General features: G+C 36.3%; 1 protein-coding gene across 6 annotated transcripts in view; it reads right to left on the bottom strand.

Moving 5' to 3' along the window:
- ADAMTS6 (ADAM metallopeptidase with thrombospondin type 1 motif 6) overlaps window positions 1-21,493 on the bottom strand; it is a 299,671-nt gene that overhangs the window by 90,511 nt on the left and 187,667 nt on the right. For 4 of the 6 annotated variants that reach the window (XR_015248856.1, XM_086699957.1, XM_025924199.2 and 1 more), the window contains 3 exons: window positions 20,032-20,139; window positions 8,195-8,340; window positions 6,051-6,114 (listed from right to left, as the gene is read on the bottom strand). Coding sequence is in view for 5 of the 6 variants with exons in the window: in XM_086699957.1 (XP_086556083.1) it covers window positions 6,051-6,114; window positions 8,195-8,340; window positions 20,032-20,139 (318 nt within the window). In the remaining variant the exon portion in view is untranslated. The remainder of the gene's footprint in view (window positions 1-6,050; window positions 6,115-8,194; window positions 8,341-20,031; window positions 20,140-21,493) is intronic. The other 2 variants (XM_086699968.1, XM_086699975.1) reach the window with 2 other exon arrangements.

Below are 21,493 nucleotides of genomic sequence, written 5' to 3'. Positions count from 1 at the left end.
GTAAACATAGGACTTTATCTTCTAAAAAGAAAAAAAAAAAGTGAAATAAGTTAATGTGAAAGGGTTGAGGATGCTAAGTTATAAAGAGAAGAGGCCAATGTACAAAGACCAAGCAGAAACACATAATAAGGAGTTCCATGACAGAGCATGTGGCCAAACTGAGCAAAAAGAAGAATGTGGGATGAATGGTCATCATATACAGTATAAATTGCCTGTACCATTCTGCTGTATCAGTGTAGTTTGACTTAGGTGTTGTATCACTTAGTGGCAAAAACTATGCCACAAAATGACTCAATCACTTATGAGCTAATTTGTATTGCAGAGGCAAAGTTGTAACAGAACAGAGTATACCAAAACTTCATTTTTTATTTTTATTTTTTTCAAAGACTTTATTTATTAACTTATTTCTAAATGTTTATTTTTGAGACAGTGCATGTGGGGGAGGGGCAGGGAGAGAGGGGGACAGAGGATCCGAAGTGTGCTCCGTGCTGACAGCAGCGAACCTGATACAGGGCTTGAATTTACAAACCATGAGGTCATAACCTGAGCTGAAGCTGCATGCTCAACTTACTGAGACACCCAGGTGCCCTTCAAATACTACTTTTAAGTGATATCTATTCCCAATGTGGGACTGAAACTTACAACCCCGAGATACAATCATATGCTCTACTGACTGAGCCAGCCAGGTGCCCCTCAAAACTTTAAGTCAGCATATTTTTCTAGATTTATGTTGAAAGAATAAATTCAAAATATCTCAGCAAGCCAACTCACCGCCTAGGAAAAGGAGAAGAACTCTCAGAATGGGAAGAAAATATGGTGAAATTAATGGGTCCGGTACATAGTAAGTGCTCAATAAATGTTATCAGCAGCTACTACCACTACCACTACCACTTCTGTTGCTGCTACTTCACTAGTAAAGATGGAAACTAAAAGAGCACTGAGGCAGACATGTGTGGTGTACCCAGGATCTACACACTCTACTTTATTGCTAACAGAATTCTAATTTTTGGTCAGGAATCTACCTCTCAGGAAAGGTGACCTTAACCTCATGTTCGGGGCAAATCTGGATTAGTTTAAACTAATTATGGTAATCCCACTGTTTTTGGCCATGACTGGTTCAAAAGTGGGCATGAGGCCTCCAGGCCAATACAACATGAAGTCCATCAGAGGGAGGGTGGGAGGAGATTTGGGAAAAACTTTCCTTATAAGTACTAAAGAGACACAGGAGCAGTTTATCTCTTCTCTTCCTCTGGATATTGTCAGGGCAAAAGCACTTTAGGTGCTCCGATGCTCCACTTACATTTTGAATTCCCCCTTCTCAAAGAAGACCTTCAGGAACTTCCCTCACTATCTTGTCAGCTCTTTGGGGGTTTTAAAGTGATGTTTTAAACAAGTCTTATTCAATAATTTTTTAAAAAGAGTTCTGTCAGAATAACTTACTCTATCATTACCAAAAATGGAAATATTCTACCTTTGTTTGCAAAATGATCTAAGACTGATTTGTTTTGAGAATTTTATATATAATTTTTACAATCTTCTTTGTGACAGTTATTTTTCTATTGCATAGCTAGACTGTGTAGCTCAGTGCTGCCTAGTACAGTTGCCATGAGCAACATATGGCTTTTCAAATATAAATTAATTCAACTTAAAAGTTCTGTTTTTCAGTTACACTAGCCACATTTCAAATGCCCAATAGCTATTTTGGTGAGTAGCTACCAAGCTGCACAATGCATATATAGAATATTTCCATCACTAAAGAAAATTCTCTTGGACAGTGCTGGCTATGTGTTCTGAAAGTTTAAATTTTCATATATTAGATTATGCTTTAAAAATCCCCAGCTTAAAAACTTATGCTCAGATAGCTTTTATAACTTAGATAGCATGAAAATAAATTTCAGTGTGGTAACTGAATTGTTACATATTCTGAACTAGTAGAGTCTTAGATTTATGAAAAAAAATTATTTGTATTTCCATGATATAGTCATGTTAACTGTATCATTTGCTGAAAGCTGAAACAGAAGACAAAGCTAATAATAGAAATGCCAAGCCACCAGTAGCAGGTTCTACAATTTGAGCATCTCATGTTTATTTATTTTTGAGAAAGAGAGGCAGAGCATGAGTGGGGGAGGGGCAGAGAGAGAGAGGGAGACACAGAATCTGAAGCGGGATCCAGGCTCTGAGCTGTCAGCACAGAGCCTGATGCGGGGCTTGAACTCACGATCTGCGAGATCATGACCTGAGCTGAAGCCAGATGCTTAACCGACTGAGCCACCCAGGTGCCCCCACAATTTGAGCATTTAAAAGGAAGTTTATGGGTGAAAAGCAACAAGCCTAATATGTCTGGCACAGTTTTTTCCTTTTTCTCTTACTTATCGTACATTATTCATATTACAGTAACTATCTTATTAGAGCCAAAACATGTGCCTGCCCCTACAATCACGTAACAGAAACAGATGTGAATTGAGACATGGGTTTGGCTTTCTCACTCCTGCCTAACACAGTCTGATAGACAGTAGATATTCTTTTTTTCTACCCTTGTGGAAAACCTCTGTTCTTCTGAAATTCATGCTATTCATCCAAATCACTATCTGGCTTCATCATTGTTACTAATCCATCGTGGCCATTTTCCTTCATTTATGAAAGGGTCTGGTACCTGCTTCGCAGTCTCACACTACACTCTGAGTTCTAACATCATCGTGAGTGACCTCAACATCCACATAGAAGACTCCTCAAATTCCCTGGCTTTGAGGATCCTTGAATTCCTTCATCTCTGCCCAAGGTTAGGTAAGCAATCCCTTGGCAGAGTTGTCATCATTGAGAACAGTCTCACTTGTCATATCTGAAATTCAAATGCATTCCAGTCTCTGATCCCCACATCATCTATCTCCCTCCCCCTGTTCTTCCTACTACACTGGTTCTTTGATTTTTATAGATTTTTGAAGTTAGGTCCTTAATTTTCTCCTCTTAGCCATCTTTAGACTCCACTGCGTTTCCCACCAGTGCCCTCAAATTCTTTCTGACTTGTTTATTGTTCTGTTGTAGTCTCACCTTCTCCAACCTATTCTCATCTAGAGGATAAATCAGAGGCTAAGTCTTTGCATGGTGTCTTATTGCCTCAAGATAAAGATCATTTAACCTCTTTAACCTCCAAGCCTTGCACTTACTTTTCCTTCTGCCTAGAATGCTCTCATGGTCACTTTCTTCTTTTCTGGTCTGCTCCTATTTGCCCTTCAGACCTTTACCTTCCTCTGGGAAGAATCCCTTAAATCCTTAATTAGGCTAGTGACAGTTGTATGTGCTTTTAAAGCATTCCATAATTATTCTATCATATCATAGATAAGTGATTTTTCTGCAATAAACTGATTTGCCAGGAAATTATAAGACCCTTGAGAGCACAGATTATCATTCTCAGTCTAGAACAGTCTGATATACAGAGGGCACTCAATGACTTGTTGAGTGAATGAAAAAATAATGCTGGTAACTTGAAATGGTTATTGTAAATGAAGGTACAAGTAATTGCTTCAAGATGCAAATTTAACATAGAAGTAAATATGATCAATAAGCTACTTTTTGGAAGTATGTATGAGGGGTAATAGAGCGGGGTAAGGAAGATTAGGAGTCCCAGGGTTGTAAGGAGCAGGGAAGGCTGCAGTTTTAAATGTGGTATTCAGGCTAGGCCTCATTGAGAAGGTGACAGTTGAATAAAAGTGAGGTAAGGGAGTCATCTATGTAGATATTTTGGGAGAAGAGTCCATAAGATAAAGGAAACAAGCAATGCAAAAGTACTAAAGGCGGGAGCATGCCTGGTGTGTACAAGGAAGGTGGCTAGAGCAGAGCTACTGAGGAGGAAGGAGGAAGAGATTAGTTTAGAAAAGTAATAGAAGGCTAGATTGTATAGTCTTTGCAGGCCTTTGTAAGGACTTTGCATTTAAGTAAAATGGGGAGCCCCTGAAAGGTTTTGAGTAAAGGATATAATCTAACTCACTCAGTTTCTTATATATTGAGAACTGTAGGCAACAAAAGTAGTAATGGCAAATCCACTGAAAAAGCTCTTCAGAGAAATCCAGTGCAAAAAAGAGTGGTAGCAGTGGAGGCAGTGAGAACTAGTCAGATCTAGGATATATCATGAAGGGAAAGCCAGTGCGATTTCCTGAGGGATTGGGTATGAGCTGTGAGAGAATGGAATCAAGAATGACTCAAAAAATCTCTCTCTGTCCCAAAAATAAATAAACGTTGAAAAAAAAAAAAAAATTTAAAAAAAAAAAAAAAAGAAAGAAAGAAAAAAAAGAAAAAAAAAAGAAAAGAAAAGAAAGAAAAAAATGGCAGATGGAATTGACATCTGAGATGGGGGAGGTATAGGTATGTGGAAATGTTTTAGAGAGAGCATTTGGGCATGGTAAATATTAGATGTCTATTAAAAGTTTAATCAATGGTAAGATAGGAGTCTGGAATCCATAAAAGAAGTCTGGGCTAAAAATAGAAATTTGAGGGTCAAATGGCATATGAATGCTGTCAAAAATAATGAAAGTGGATGAGATCACCAAGGTAAATATTAGTAGTGTACAAAAAAAAGGCCAATGACTAGATTCTGGATACCCTAAGAGGTCAGAGAAGAGTAAGAACCAGCGAAGGACAATGAGAAAAAACAAGTAGGAAAAGAAAAGGACAACCAAAAAGTTGTAGTGTTATGGAAGCCTAGTGACTATCAAGTAAGATGAACACCGAGGACTGACTATTGGATTTAGCAACATGTAAGTCATCTGTGACTCGAAAAGAGCATTTTAAAAAATGTTTTATTTATTTTTGAGAGAGAGAAAGAGAGAGTGCCAGTGGGGGAGGGGCAGAGAGAGGAGACACAGAATTTGAAGCAGGCTCCAGACTCTGAGCTGTCAGCACAGAGCCTGATGTGGGGCTCGAACTCACAAGCTGTGAGATCATGACCTGAGCCAAAGTCGGACACTTAACTGAATGAGCCACCCAGGCACTCCAGACAAGAGCATTTTTAGTAGAATGATGGAGGCAAAAATCTGACAAGAACAATTTTAGGAAAAAAATTAGACGAGGAATTGGATATGGAAGTACATAGTTCTTTTAAGGAATTTTGTTTCAAAAGGAAGAAAAACATGGGAAAAGAACCGGCAGATTTTTTTTGTTCTTTTAAAACAGGAGAAATAACAGCGTGTTTGTATGTTTATAGAAAATTCCAGAAGAGATGATATTGGAAAAATATCCACATATTTTGAAATAACCAAGAATTAAGATAGGAATAGAGTTGGAGAGCATGACAGTGAGGAATAGTGTGCAATAGTCTGATGATGTGAAATTAAAAGGTGTGGCTTTCAGATAAGAGGGAGGGAGAATCATCCGAAAGGAGAAATGAAATATAAAAGCATAGTCAATCCACTTCCACTCATTCAAGAGTTAAGGATGAAAACAACTTTGAAAGGTTAAAGTTTATTGTAAGTATCTTTAGAGGACAGCCAGTTTCCATTAGAACAACAAAGTGAAGAGAAGGAAAATTGAGAGACATCGGAATGTAAGGACTTTTGCTGCTGATGGATCTTGAATTCCTAACGGCACAGAAGTTTCAAAAGTTGGGCAGAGATAGGTAACAGAAGATGTGATATGCAGAACTTTTTGGAATTGGAGGGCAAGACACGAGGAATGATGTGGGAATCTGGGGTTTCTTACAGTGGCAAACACAAAGTAGGATCAAGGGTATAATAAGATTAATCCTGGTGGACTCAGAAAAGATAGTGGGAGCAAAGGTGTGAGTGTTGGGGGAACAAGACATTTTGGGGGACCTATGACTCTCTCTTAGTACCTATTGGAGAAGATTGTATTTGCCCTTCATGCTGGAGCTTTCCCTAGTTCCCTGTTGATGGAATTGCTGGATCTGAGGTTGGTTCCATTCACTATTAACAACTTAAAAAATTCATGTGACCTTCATACACATGGATTTATGATCAAATAGCTTCCAGTTTTAAAAATTTCCCTGCTCTAGGGGAAATGTAAGCTAATTTTTCATAGCAAAGTTTGGTTTTACTTACATCTGTGTTACAGGAGCGATACCGTTTCCTTTCCCCAAGGCAATATTTTCCACCTCCTGAAGGTCTGAAAACACATTTTGTTTAACATGTGAATATATCTGTCTACAGAAAGAGTACATATATTGCTTGACAAAAACATATTAGCATTTATTTTAAGAAAATACAAAATTTGACATTTTATTAGTTATTAAAATAATAGTCATGCTGGTGATTGTTAACAATGATGATTATGGTTGTTGAACATAAAACTTAACTCAGTTTGCTATGAAAAGCTTTTTAAGACTCTTAATTGTCATGATTTACATTAGGAAGAAAATGCAATTAAATAAATTTATTTTCTAATTACCATAGTAAGCAGGTGCTCAGTTCAACACAGTGAGTTTAAAACTCACTTATAATGAAAAGCCATTTGAATCTTATTCAACAAAAGCCATATATAATCTGATGCTATTTGTTCACCACGTAGGAAGTGGTAAGTTTACTATTTTTTCCAAACTACAAACAAGAGCATACTAAATTAGTCTCTGGAAATAGCTGTAGTTCAAAGTAAATAATGCAGAAATGAATTTCTATCTCATTATATGAAGTTAGAAAAATTACATCTCAAAACAAGATGGCTTTGCATTATATAAATACTGCATATGACACAGTAATGAAAAAGTAAGATGCCCAATATTTGATTTACATAAATTAACTTTTAAAGTATTTAACATCAGGTAAAGCCATATGCTATTATTCAGGAATGCTATTTCGAATGGCAAGGTAACTTCTTTTATAACTATCTGAGTATATTACTTTTTATCATAGAATTTTATAGTTTTGGTTATTAATTACAGTAGCCCGCAGTTGAACTTAGGTAATTATTCTGTACTTGTTTGAGAAAAGATCAAGTATAATTATAGTTTTGGCTAACTGGTAATCAATGGAATAAAGTTACATGTTACTATATTTTGAATACCAGAGAATACTGACTCTAAGAAAGAAAAGAAATGGCCCCGTCGAAATCAGCTTGGGAGAAATAGGTTGATCAGCCAAAAACAAGGGCGTGGGGATGGTGGTAGCATGACTGATTTATGAGTGGGTGACAGTGAGCTCTGTTTAGCAGGAAGATAATAATGGAAAGAAAGCTGGAGAATGGAAACACAGAAACTAGTGTAAAAGGAAATAATTTCAAGCTGAAAAGAATAAAAAAGAAGAAAAGAGACATTCAGAGGAGGAACCAAAGAGAGGGATCCTGAATTAAAAAGAGAAAATTAAAAATTAAAGCAACTTTTACCCCAGGAAGGAGAAAAAAGCAGAAGTGATATAACGCCATGCTGCACCAAACATTAGTTGGGAAAGGAGGCCTGCAACCCGAGCTCTAGACAAAAATGGGAGCACTTGATATGCAGCAGCTAAGGAGAAGTTTAGTTTCTAGGTGGACAGGAAAGTCCAGCTGGGGGACTTTAGTCCACCTGTAATGGGCACTAGCGGGAGGGAGAGGCAATTCAGCTACCAGAGAATACTGATGGGGCTGGCCTTATGCCAGGGGACTCTGACTGGAGAAAAGGAGTGGTGGGAGAGGAGCAGTCCAACCTGCATGAAACAGTCACGGGGAGAAAAGTGGTGGCAGCTCCGGAAGATGATTAATAGGGGCATGTGAATGGAAACTATTTTAACACATGGGCAGTATTCTTTTCATTGTGATTTGTGATGCGAATCAAGGCATTTCAACCCTTGAAGTGCTCTCATTGGTCCTTTTAATACTAATGTAGCAGTAATAATTTTATGTGACATGTGAAAAGAACTTAGGTTTCCTGGGAATAATGGTAATGTAGCTAAGACCAGACCTGGATTCATCCATAATTCAGTAGTTTTTGGAGGAGGAAATCTATCTGATTATTACTAGATTAAAAGTCTGGCTATACCTGGGATAGATACACAATGCTATTCTTTTTTATTTTTAGTTACACAGTAAGGGGGGTGGGGGGAAAAAGAAAGTCTGTCTAACAAGGCTCTTCCACTTCTCTGTGCCTATTGCTTGTTCAGAAGACAAACACTTGGCTCACTAGTGAAACGTTTTTACAGATAACATGTGAAACCACAGCTTTGAATCAATTCCAACTGTGTCTTTTTGTTGGCTCCGGCTTACTTTAGCTACTTACGCTGGACTGTCACAGTGTCTTAGGGATGAGGAGACGCCTCCCCCGCAGGTTCTGCTGCACTCTCCCCATAGTGACCAGGGACCCCAGCCCCCATCTATGCTCTGGGGCCAAGTGCCAAAAGGAACACAATCTCCCTGATAACACCACTGCAAGATTTCACAGAAAACACAGAATTAGCTTTTAGGCAGATAGAGCTATCAGGTTAGAAATACATAAGGGTCCGGCAATGACCAATTACAGGCATTAGCATTCTCCAATAGATAACAGACTGAGAGTTCTTTAACTGTGTTTAGACAATGGCAAAGGTGCATGTGATTTGCAAATTATCTTTAGCTAGACAATGATTTATGCATCTCTAACATGTACCAGGAGTCTAGAAAACTTGACTTTACTTCCTTTTTCCTTATTTCTCTGCCTCCAGAATCCTAGTGTTTCTCATTAAAGAGACCTCAAAAGTCTTTTTTAAGATATTTTAGTATTAATTTTTTTTTCTTTTTATTCCACTATTATTAGACTCATGGAATGATAACGCAATATGGAAAGTTCCCCAGTAAGGAATTTTTATGATGGTAATTGCTTTTACATTAAAAAAAAAAAAAAAAAAGAAAGAAAGAAAAAAAGAAAGAAAAAAAAAAAAGGCTGGTTGAGGCTACAATAGTTAAAGAATGTGTTGTGGCATTTCATCTACATGAGTCCTGCAGACATAATAAAAGTAATGCCAAGATACTAGGGACAGGGTACAAAAAACTCTAACATACACTGCCTAGCCATGTGTATACAGCACTGCATGAACATGTGTACTGGAATTCTTTCAGCTTTACTCTGCACTAAACCACACATACTGCATGTAAGTAGAAAGCCAGGAATAATTTATCGAGACGTAGACATCACATAATCAGCTCATAACTCTAACATGATAAATCTTATTTGCAGAATATGGTAAAAATGAAATCTTTTTTTTTAAGCCAAGCATGTCTAGGCTTTTATTGGTGCGTTTTTCTTAAGTATCAAATTTTGACAAACCAACCTGGTGCTGTGAATGTCATTTTTTTTATATGAATGATAAAAAACATTATTAGAATAACTATCAGTAACATCAGATACACAAAAAATCAACTTTATATTAAAATATGAAGGCATTATAAAATGCAATGCTTAGAAAGTAATCAGTTTATTACATTGTTTCCATATATCTGGAATTTTTTCACTTTTCACCATTCCATGGCTGCCACCTTAGATGAAATAGGCAAATGGAATAGATTCTTACCTGGTCTCTGTGGCTCTACTTTTTTTGTACCTATAATCAACCCATTCTCTAGTAAGCACTTCAAGATAGATCTTTTCAAAACGTTATCACATCATGTCACTTTTTGCTTAAACAATTGCACTAGTTTCCTGCCTCCCTTAACTCTGGTCAGAAGTGGCCTTTGTGACTCCTGCCTCCTTCTCCAGTCTTATTCTCTCTTGCACAGATTGGTTCAGACCACTGCAATCTTTTATTTTCCTCAATATACTAAGTTTGTTCCCTCTTTTGGGCATTTGCATCTGCTGGTCCTTCTGGGAATATTCTTCTCCTAATTACTTATGTTGCTGTCTTCTCATCATTTGGTCTCAAGGTCAAGCGTCCTTTCATCAGAGAGGTCTTCCCTTGACCACTTTTATTCTGAAGATGGGGTACCTCCCCACCTCTTTCACCCTCCCCTCCTCCAACTCCAGACTGTAATAAAGATTACAGCCTCCTGTTTTAGTTCCCTCTTACCACTTAACACATTTTAAATTACTCTTTATTTTTCAAATTACTTCTTTAATATTTTTCCCTTCTCATTAGTATGTAAAACCAGGAGATGCACATGTGGCTATTTATTTATTTAAAAAAATATGAGCATTGTATAATACTCATTTTAGGTAATTCATCCATGCTTTTTTTTTTCTTTTTTCATCTATGCTTTGAAGGGGAAAGTTCAGCAACATATCTAAACCCACAAATGACCAAGTTATTTGAGCAAAATATATCCTGAGAGGCAGGATAGCATGATGGTTGAGGACTGAGACCTGAATAAGAACTGAGATACTAAGTAAGTAATTTCATTTGTCTGCACCTGAGCTTTTTCATAAATAAAAAGGTAAATAATAATAAAGCCTATAGCATGGCAGATTAAATAAAGATAATGTGAAGAACCTGGTACATGGGGTGTAGAAAGCATCTGATACATGGAAAGAGTTCTGTAAATGCTAGTAACCACTGGGAAAGTTGCTTAATTTCTCTGGATCTCCATTTTCTTATCTGTAAAATGCGAACAATAACACCATCTATCTAGTAGGGCACATAAAGTGAGTAGAGTAATGGTTAATTCATATCAAACCTTCAATATGCTAAATTAGCTAATATTACTGTTAAAATGAAGTGCTCACATGTAGGAACGAGGTTTTTGCAACTTGCAGAGATCTAAATGTGGTGTGAATGGCACTCATAACCTTCCGAAATCCTAGAGAAAGCTAAGTTCCTGCCCTGATGATGATACTAAATTCTTGGAAGGCCACACAAATCTTCCACAATGCAGAAAGAAATCAATAGGCACACTTTGGAAGATTTGTTTCTCTCCATAGATGTACATTTATCTCTTCCAAAGTTGATGGCTCTGAACATTTTTTAAAAATTTGTTGAGGGGTGCCTGAGTGGCTCAGTTGGTTGACTGACTGGCTTTGGCTCAGGTCATGATCTCACGGTTCATGGGTTCGAGCCCGCGTCAGGCTCTGTACTGACAGCATGGAGCCTGGAAGCTGCTTCTATTCTGTATGTCCCTCTTTCTCTGCCTCTCCTCTGCTCATGCTCTCTCCCTCTTTTTTTCTCTCCAAAATAAATAAACATTAAAAAAATTAAAATAAATTTGCTTTATAAAAATTTGTTGAATTTTTAATATTCTTTATTTGAAAACATTATTTGAACTAAAGAGACAAAAACAAAAACAGTTGACCCATATCTCCAACCCTGACCCCTACCTCTGGCAAACACCAAACTATTCTCTGTATCTATGAGCCTGTTTTTAAAGAAATATACATATATATTAAATATATATTGCTATATAGCAATAAATATGCTATTTAAATTTAATTAAAATTTAAATTTCAGTTCCTCAGACCCACTAGCCACATTTCTCGGGCTCCATAGTCACATATGGCTAGTGGCTACTATGTTGGACAGAGCAGATATAGAGCATTTCTATCATCATAGAATATTCCATTAGAAATGCTGAATGTCGGGGCGCCTGGGTGGCGCAGTTGGTTAAGCGTCCGACTTCAGCCAGGTCACGATCTCGCGGTCCGTGAGTTCCAGCCCCGCGTCGGGCTCTGGGCTGATGGCTCGGAGCCTGTTTCCGATTCTGTGTCTCCCTCTCTCTCTGCCCCTCCCCCGTTCATGCTCTGTCTCTCTCTGTCCCAAAAATAAATAAAAACGTTGGAAAAAAAAAATTACAAAAAAAAAAAAAAAAAAGAAATGCTGAATGTCTAGAACAGTGCCTAGCATGTAGCAGTCATACAATAAAAATTTATTGAATAAATACATTAGTTAAATTATAGAATTTTTTGTCCTATTCTGGACCACATGTCCAGATCCTTACTACACGTAAGTAAGGGAACTAGACATACTGGCGGATAAAAAAAATGTCAATTTCATCTTTCTTTCCATGATAATTGCACTCAGTCTATTTTTAGTAGTTGTAACAACATAAAGGAATCATTGAGAGAAGTGCTGGGTAATTAATTTTCATTTGTCCATAAAAAAATTAGGCAAGAGAGAGAAAAATCTGATTGGCTAGAAGGCAGAACATTCTGACCCTAAGTCTAATAAATATTAAAGTAGGACATTAAGAAAAATGGTTAGTTTTGGGCAATGGGAATTGCTACGAAGAAAAAAAAAATCATAGGTCCAAAATGGTGAACCAGAGGTAGTGGCTGATAATACAGTACCAACCCTGGGAGAAGGGCAACTAAAAATAATGTACACTTGAGACACAGAAAATATTTCAGTTGCCAGTGTACAGCATGCTTAATTGATTTTGAAGACCAACCATTTGTATAATGATATACCAATTGTGTTAGGCCTTCACCTATACAAAAGTCACAATTTGGGCCAAATAATCTCTAGTTTTGCATTTTTGTTATTACAAGTAGCTGTGTATAATGATAATAATAATAGTAATAATAACAATAAGTATGTATGTATATATGTATGTAAGTATTTTGAGAGTGAGAAAGAGACAGCAGGGGAGAGGGGCAGAGGGAGAGAGAGAATGAATCTTAAGCAGGCTCCACACTCAGTGTGAAGCCCAATGTGGGGCTCAATCCCATGACCCTGGAATCATGACCTAAGCCAAAATAGAGAGTCGGATGGACACTCAACTGACTGAGCCACCCAGGCACCCCATGTAATAATATTTATGCCTGAATTTATTTTTCTATGAGAATAACTAGCAATGTATTATTGATTTTTCCCCCATGGAAAAATTCCAAATCTTAAAATTTACCTATTTTTCAAGTTGGAAGTTTAGCATTATTGATATCAAATAATACTCAAATTTTACTGTGCATTTATTTTATATAATCACAGAGCTACATCTAAAGCTCAGAGGGACTTTGAAATTAATGTGTAAGCACTTCAGTTTTTTCATATGAGGAAGCTAGAACCTTAAGGAGGCTGACTTGCCCATGGTCACTTACGGGCAGATAAGAAATTATCTGTTCAAAAATATACAAAAATCAGTGGGAAAAAAACCCAACTGTTGGTATAGGATTACATATTTGAAGTATATTATAGTATTAAAGAATATTGGACTATCTTTACTTCATATAATACAAAAAAACTACAGATAAGCACTCTCAGCTGCAAGTGTACAAACCCATGTTATTTTTCAGAACTCTTTGAGCATTCTTATAAATTAGTTTAAAAAACTTTATTTTTTGTATTTTTCAGAGGAGTGAGAAATTGTGAATGCTACAAGAATACCGAAAGATGTAGGTTCCAAAGTATTTAATAATACTGTTATTCATATTTCCTGGATGTTCACAAAATATAGGACATGGAAAGAAGTCACATAAAGTCTCTTGTTTTCCTTTTAAAACTTATTCTTATGGTAAAAGACAAACACAATATTCAGTTTGTTGGACGCTCCTCAGTTCTCACCATTAATTAATACCTACAGAGCCACAGTATTTCATAAGTGGCTTACTAGAACCTTTACTGCATAAATTCATGTTATTGAATTGTATCTATTCCATGGAGTTATAATAGACAATTGTATCAGAAAGTTAAATAACAAATATTAATGGCTAAAAAAATGAAGAACTCAAAATAGCAATATAAGTATCAGTCATTTAGTAGTTGACAAGAGACTAGTGTCTAGCTTAATAACTAGTTAACAACTTAGTTAATTAGTTAACAAGTTAACAACTACAGTCTGTGTGCAGTCTGTGTTACAAATCTGAGTTCTTACTCTAGTAATATCTTTGGTGCAAAGCAAGTCATTTGTTTCTTCAGATTCCCTAACTATAAAATGGGGACTAATTTTTTGAAATTTCAAAATCCAATGTGGTTTGGATTAGGACAACTTTAGAAATTAGTTCTATGCAGATATGCCCTCAAAGAAATTATAAATCTACCAAAGGATTTGGTTGATTTTGATCTCTGGCAAATGGTCTTTTGAGTTATGTTTAGTTCAATATAGGACTTTTCAGTGATGTTTACTTACAGTAAAGGATCTCTTTGGAATTCTTGCTATTTCTCTGCTCCAGCAGTAGTAAATATCTTGATGTAGTATATAATTTTAGAGAAGGCGCTTATGTAACTTAATAATAAATGCTTTATGAAAACTATGGAACTTCATGTAGATCAAGTTATTTGAGCTAATTTTCCAGATTATTACATTAATATGTACTAAAATTTTAATGTGTGTAACTCATAAGTAATATAATTAGATTACACAAAATAAAGCAATTTGAAGTATATATAAATCCTATAAGCACATAAAGCTGAGAATTTTGAGTGTTGTATTTTCTCCTTTTCTTCTTCTTTGTTTTTTTTTTTTTTTTTCATCTGAAGATGCTAAACCTGTAAAGCCTCTATTTCTACAGGCATAGGATTTTACTTCATTTCTTAAACTACAGATGTTAAATATTCAGATGGAGACTAGATCTTTATTCTCAAAGGTTATATCCAATCTAGTGATTTTGGACTATTCTAAATTATCAGTTGTGTTCCTTCAGCCTAAATTTTCTAGATAAATTAGGTAAGTTTGGCCTTCTTTTTGCTAATTCAGGTGTGTAAAACCAGATTCGGAAAGGTGATGGAGTGAAACTATCACATTTCAAGAATAAAATATCATATTGCTCATTTTTGTTTTTTACATTCCTTCTAAATAAAATGAATATGTTATTAAAACTATCTAGAAAGACAATCATTCCAGTGAGGCTTTAAAGGTTTTATTAAGAAACACTTAACCATCCTTAAATAACATTTTTTGATATTAGACCACTAAATTTCATGATCTACATCAGGGAATTATGTTCAAACAAGATATACTACAAATCAAACAATCTAAACGAGAATTTGTCAGAATTCAACGAAGGAAAATTTCAAGATGGGTATATACAGTATTTAAAAATATATATACATATATATTTTTTAATAAGAACCACTTTAGAATGTGATTATGGTAGATCTTGTACCATAGCCAACACTTTGGTCCAGCCAGCATCTGGAATGACAGACCCCTAAGGAAATCCTAAGATTCTGAAGGAAGTGATATTGGTGACTCAATATGGAACATTCTTCCCAAGTCAGAAAAGTTGAGAATTGGAGCATAGCACTATTAAAAGCCTTATCTTTCCACTGTGCAGGTGTGGGAATGTAAAAGCTTTTTTTCAGCCCAAATTCTAAATCAGAACTTGTCATCCCATACTATTTAAATTTCTAGAGCAATTGAAAGGACTATTCTTTTTTCACTTCCTATGTTTATAGTTTGGGACCCAGTCAAAACATATTATATTCTACTCTAAGTGAATTAAGATCTAGTGCTACAAATGTCCTATTACATATCTAGTGCTTTAAAGGGGCATATAATAATCTTATTCTAATCCAGCCCTCTGTTTCTCATGCAAAGATAATAGGAATCATTTTCATGTATTCATAAGCCTAAATGCTGGGATATATCTCTAATTGGTCTTTTAGAATCAATAAATGAATCTTTTGGCTATAAGCCAAGTTTTTGAAACCTTTTTGGTCACCATCAGAGTTTGCAAAGATTGAGTTTTGGTTTTCCTAATATCCTGTTCAATAATAATGCCAACTCTACTATCAAAGTTTTTAGAGTCTAAATCTTTATTATTTTATCATGCATGGCATTCCTCCGATTCCTGTCCAAAGGGCTATTGTTGATGCCATGCCTAAGGAAATTTCTTTTGCCTGAAAGTTATATTGATTGATTTGTAGGAGTGTGACCCATGGACACACAGTACCAGGGCACCGTCTGGGCTCATCAGATTTCCTCCTTTGGTTAATGCTACTGTCCCTGAGTACATCCATTCAGACCATATGGTTCTTATTCAATACTTGAATGGCTTATTCAGGCAAACATCCAATGGCTGTAATAGCGATGTCAGACCCCCCAGGACTCACGCAAAGATCAGTTTTTAATTTTTTGGCCATATTTCTTACTCCATCTGCTAAATGTGCATGGAACAGTTCCCATACTTACATGGAACATTTGTGGAACTGCGCCCCCGGGCAGGGATCCCATATCTTTTGCAGCCAGAATTTGACGAGATCATTGTGGATCCAATACTCTGGATATGTCTATGCTATCACTTGAGCAGTATTTTTCCCCTCCCCCAAACTTTTTTTTTTCTTTTAAGAAAAAAAGGATTTATTCAAAAAACTATGAGCAGCTTTGGTTTTATCCTGCTGGCTAGACAGGGTGTAGGTTTTTTTCTTGTTCCTTCTGAAGAGAGTAGTTTTAAAATTCAGAGTTGAGATCAGAGGTCAGTCATGGGTATTCCATTCATATTTCTCAGACACTCAAACTCATGCTTATACTCTCTGATGCTCATTAGTGCCAGTTAAGACAGTGTGGTGAAGGGGCGCCTGGGTGGCTCAGTCGGTTAAGCATCCGACTTTGGCTCAGGTCATGATCTCACGGTCCGCGAGTTCGAGCCCCGCGTCAGGCTCTGTGCTGACAGCTCAGAGCCTGGATCCTGTTTCAGATTCTGTGTCTCCCTCTCTCTCTGACCCTCCCCCGTTCATGCTGTCTCTCCCTGTCTCAAAAATAAATAAACGTTAAAAAAAAAATTTAGGGGCGCCTGGTGGTGCAGTCGGTTAAGCGTCCGACTTCAGCCAGGTCACGATCTCGCGGTCCGTGAGTTCGAGCCCCGCATCAGGCTCTGGGCTGATGGCTGGGAGCCTGGAGCCTGTTTCCGATTCTGTGTCTCCCTCTCTCTCTGCCCCTCCCCCGTTCATGCTCTGTCTCTCTCTGTCCCAAAAATAAATAAACGTTAAAAAAAAAATTAAAAAAAAATAAAACACGAATCTTCTTTAAAAAAAAAAAAATGTAAAAAAAGACAGTGTGGTGAAGAATTTTCTGCCCACCATCATCTAAGGTTGGAAAATGATGAAATGAATGATGATGCTCTAGTAATATACACTAGCACCTTTCCTCTGAAGAAGCCCACTAAAAGCTTACTGAGATATTATCTTATTCCATCCTCACAAGATCTCTACGAAATGTGGAAATAGATTTCTCTCATTTTAAAGTGGTGAATGGGGCGCCCGGTTGGCTCAGTCAGTTAAGCGTCCGACTTCAGCTCAGGCCATGATATGATGATTCATGAGTTTAACCCCGTGTCATGCTCTGTGCACTGACCACATGGACCCTGATTGGAATTCTCTCATTCCCTCTCTCCCTGCCCCTCCTCTGCTCACACTCTGTCTCTCTAAAAATATAAATAAATAAATAAATAAATAAATAAATAAATAAAGTGGAGTTTCATTATTTTACCAGTTATAACACAATTGTATATTCTTATCTCAGTGTTCTGCCCACAGTTCTTATTGTAATTCCTGAGATAACATATTGTTACAGGTAGATAAGTGAAAAATCCACTTAGTATTAAAGGGTAAAATTTATTCTTACCACTGATCTCAAGCTCAGTGACTCAGTTTATTCCTGTGACAATAAAAAAAAATTTTTTTCTCTGCAAAATTCCCCATCTGAAGGTAAACTAAAATCGGAGGCAGTCTAGAGGGACAAAATTTTCAATTTTCGAATCAGAAAGACCTCAGCCAGGGGTGCCTGACTGGCTTAGTCAGAGGAGCATGTGACTCTTGGTCATGAGTTTCAACCCACATTGGGTGTAGAGATTACTTAAATAAATAAAACTTAAAAAAAAAATAAAAAAGAAAGAAAGAAAGAAAAAAAAAAGACCTGGTATGGAGGCTCAGCTTTGCTATTAAATTGCTGTGTAATCTTAGGCTCTCATGTCTGAACTTTCCTCATCTGTAAATGGAGCTAAAACAGTACCCACCTCATAGGATTTTTTGCCAATATTAAACAGAACAAATAAGTATCTGGCACAGTGTAAATACTTTAAAAGTATTCATTACTATCATCATTACCATCATTATTGGTAATGCCAACTATATGTTAATGCCACACAAAGTTGACCAGACTGATTGAAATTTCCACTTTAACTGTTCACTAGCTTTTTACATGGTTGTTCTGGGTCAAATTTCTGATTTCTGGTTTAATTTCCAAATAGATATAGGCTTTAGAGAAAAAATTGCATTTGGCAACAGTAAACATGCTTCCCCTTTATGGAAAAAACAGTAACTGAAATCAACAGTAAAAATTCATAAATAAATAACTGGCAAGTACAGTTAGCAAAAAAAAAAAAAAAAAACATAAACAATGTCTCAGTTCCCTTTTCTAGTTCTTTGTATTTTTTTCACTTAATTAAACATGTAGGTTGATCTAGTTCTTTGAAAGCCTCTTCATAAATTCACTGTTAATGATTGAGATAGTTTGAGGGTCTTCTCATAGCGCTCTGTGCTTTTTCTTTCTATGAGTCTGCATATGTATTTGTTCTTTTTATTCATTCATCTAAGATTTGTTAGGGCCATTCTAAAGCTATTGATCTTCCATGTCTCTGAAAGAATGGCTAATGTTTGTTTTGTAGATTCATTTTAGATGGTGAAATCCAACATATTGACTATATGAAACTATGATGTTGTGAATATGAATGATCTCTTGGTACACAGACTTTGCTACACTTACAAAGTTCTTAAACAGTTTTTCATGGAGCCCAAGGCATCCTGTTGAGGCATGTCATGAGGTATGCAAGGAGTTCTTTTAGCAAGAATATTTCTTCATAAATTCACTGTTAATGATTGAGATAGTTTAAATGTGTCTACCATATAAAATATAGTGGGATTGAGCTGTGTGTTCTCAGATAGCCACTATTCATGGTTTCCTTACTTGAAGTGATTATATAACTCATCGAATGCTTGTAGCAGGACTCTGAGATGTTTAAAAGAATGAATTCTTTATGCTTGGGATTAAAAAATAAAGTAAAATAAAAAGAGCCATCAGGCTTAGTGATGTGGCCCATGGACTATATCACAAGATTAATAATTAATCAATGGCAATAAAGAGAGAGATTCTCACTGTAAATTCCCCCCCTTACTATTTTGCATTTCTTCTAAGTCCAGACTCATGTAAATTGCTACTTGTCATTGACAAGAGCTGGTGACTCCAAAATAAACCTAGACTGTTGTTTCAAGAACGCAGTTCTTACTATTTTCTATTACTTCAGTGAAAAAAAAAAGAAAGAATTTTTGGTAGTGTGTGAAGGCCCCTGTATTTTTATTGGCTACTTACAAAGTCTCAAAAAATGATCCTTAACCCTTTAAAAATGACCCTATCAATTCATACATTTAGCACAATTTACCAACATTTCCAAACTCAGCATGGAAAAGCCATCAACATGGCACTAGGTCACGGGTCCTGAATGAAGCCGTCAGCAAGGATTAATAAAACTGTGACAGCTGCCCAACAGCTTTCATTCTTTTTATTTAAACATCAGATGGCAAACTGAAATTCAGTGTAATCTTTGTTGAAAGTACCCCAACTTGGAAGAATTCAGAACTGAGAACAGAAGACAGTCGTGGTTATTGTAAATTCAGTATGTACCAATAAATTCTAGAATTCACATATATAGCAACTCCTAAACAATTTCAGAAATAGTATAAACTATTCTTATCTGTTTGAACAATTCTTAGTAGTGATATTTTTTGAAAACTAGATGATGAAATTAAAATTATTTAGCTACAATTTCTATGCGCAGAAAAAATGCTTAATTATTCCTGTAATACCAGCTCTTTCTCTCATATTGTAATTTAAAATCAACTCTAGTTTGACTCTAGTTATAAAATCTACTTCTGGATCACATAATTTTCCTGGGAATTATTTATCAGAAAGAAACCTAGACTTATATGACTAAAGAGACTGTATTATATGACTATAAGATTGTTGTTGGATATTCTGTACAAATATATATGTATACACACAGAAAAGTGTAACTGAGCCAGAAAATAAACAAGCACGGTAATTTGCTGAACACTGTAAGTGTGCAGATACCAGTATGTGTCAATTAACTCCTTAGGCTAGGTATTTACTATTTTCTCAAATACATGTTAAATTAGTATGCATAATTTCCTAGTGGTTCAATACGAACACCAGAAATTGATCAGTTTAGTCTATTTGTCAAAGAGCTAATAAATCATTTCAGCTTACCCCCTTTTCAATATTCCCAGTTTGACAGAGTGTTCCTTCAGCTGCAGGAATACTGTTGGTGACACAGCGGTTGCTTTTGCTGAGACACCACAGCTCTCTACACACTTCCTGGGAAAGAAGGCAAAAGCAAGTTGATCAGAAGTAGAGACTAAAATCATGTTTGCTTCTTCCACAAAATATATCTATGTACACTCAGTATTACTTTAAAAAGACATCCCAGGTGTTCTTCTGCTGTTGAAGCATAAGGGATGAAGATTTTGAAGGCGGTTCTTATGGAAGATGTTACCCATTTTGCAGAGTCATTTAAACATTTTTCTTTATAATCTTATTTTAGTGGACATGCAGAATTTTCAGTAATAAACTGGGGTGTCTGGATGGCTCAGTTGGTAGAGCATGTGACTCTTGATCTCAGGGTTGCAGGTTTGAGCCCCACTTTTGGTGTAGATACTGCTTAAAGAGAAAATCTTTTTTAAAAATAAAAAAAAAAAAGGAAATTTCACTACTATAGAAGAGTAGGGAGAAGGGATGAAAATGTAGAAAGGATATATGTTTATTGCTCTCAAAAATATACACTAGCAAAACTTACCAATTATTAATAAAGTGTTACCAGGTAGATGCCTTCCTTGACCTACCAAAGAATTCAAATAAAGACTATTTTATTTTATTTTTTTTAATGTTTATTTATTTTGAGTGAGAAAGAGCGGGGGCAGGGGGCAGAGAGAGAGGGTGGGAGAGAATCCCAAGTAGGTTCTGCCCTGTCAACACAGAGCCTGACGTGGGGATCAATCTCACTAACCCCAAGATCATGACTTGAGCAGAAATCAAGAGTTGGACGCTTAACAGACTAAGCCACCCAGGCACCCCAAATAAAGACCATTTTAAAAAGAAAGAAAGAGACCCTGGGCATGGGCAGGGTGTAGTTTCTAATCTAGCAATATTATTTGCAGCTCATCAGTGTAGCCCACCTGCATGAAAGGGAAATGTTGTTTTGAACAAATGCTGCTATTTATGTGTTATTTTCATAAGTGACGTATTTCAGATGTTGTTCAGAGCTGTCTTGTCTTCTTTATTATGATTTCTTATTCTACCTTAGCATGGGAGAATTACAAAACTTATTCTAATATTGGCAATATATATAAAATACTTAATTTTGTTCATACTATAGTGATCTGTCAATGTTTGTTTTATTTTATTTATTATGTTTATTTATTTTTGAGAGAAGGAGAGAGAGCGTGGGCAAGGGAGAGGCAGAGAGAAAGGGAGACGGGATTCAAAGCAGGCTCTATGCTGACAGCATAGAGCCTGACGTGCGGCTCAAACTCATGAGACATGAGATCATGACCTGAGCTGAAGTCGGATGCTTAACAAAGACTGAGCCACCCAGGCATCCCAGTCTGTCAAATCTTACTTAAAGTAACCTGGCCAACATATATCTGGGTGAACTGTTTTAACTAACAGGAAA

The sequence above is a fragment of the Puma concolor genome, chromosome A1 (genome assembly GCF_028749965.1).
Source record: "Puma concolor isolate L17-30 chromosome A1, mPumCon1.1.hap2, whole genome shotgun sequence".
Lineage (NCBI taxonomy): Eukaryota > Metazoa > Chordata > Mammalia > Carnivora > Felidae > Puma > Puma concolor.
This window is presented reverse-complemented; position numbering and strand designations above follow the sequence as displayed.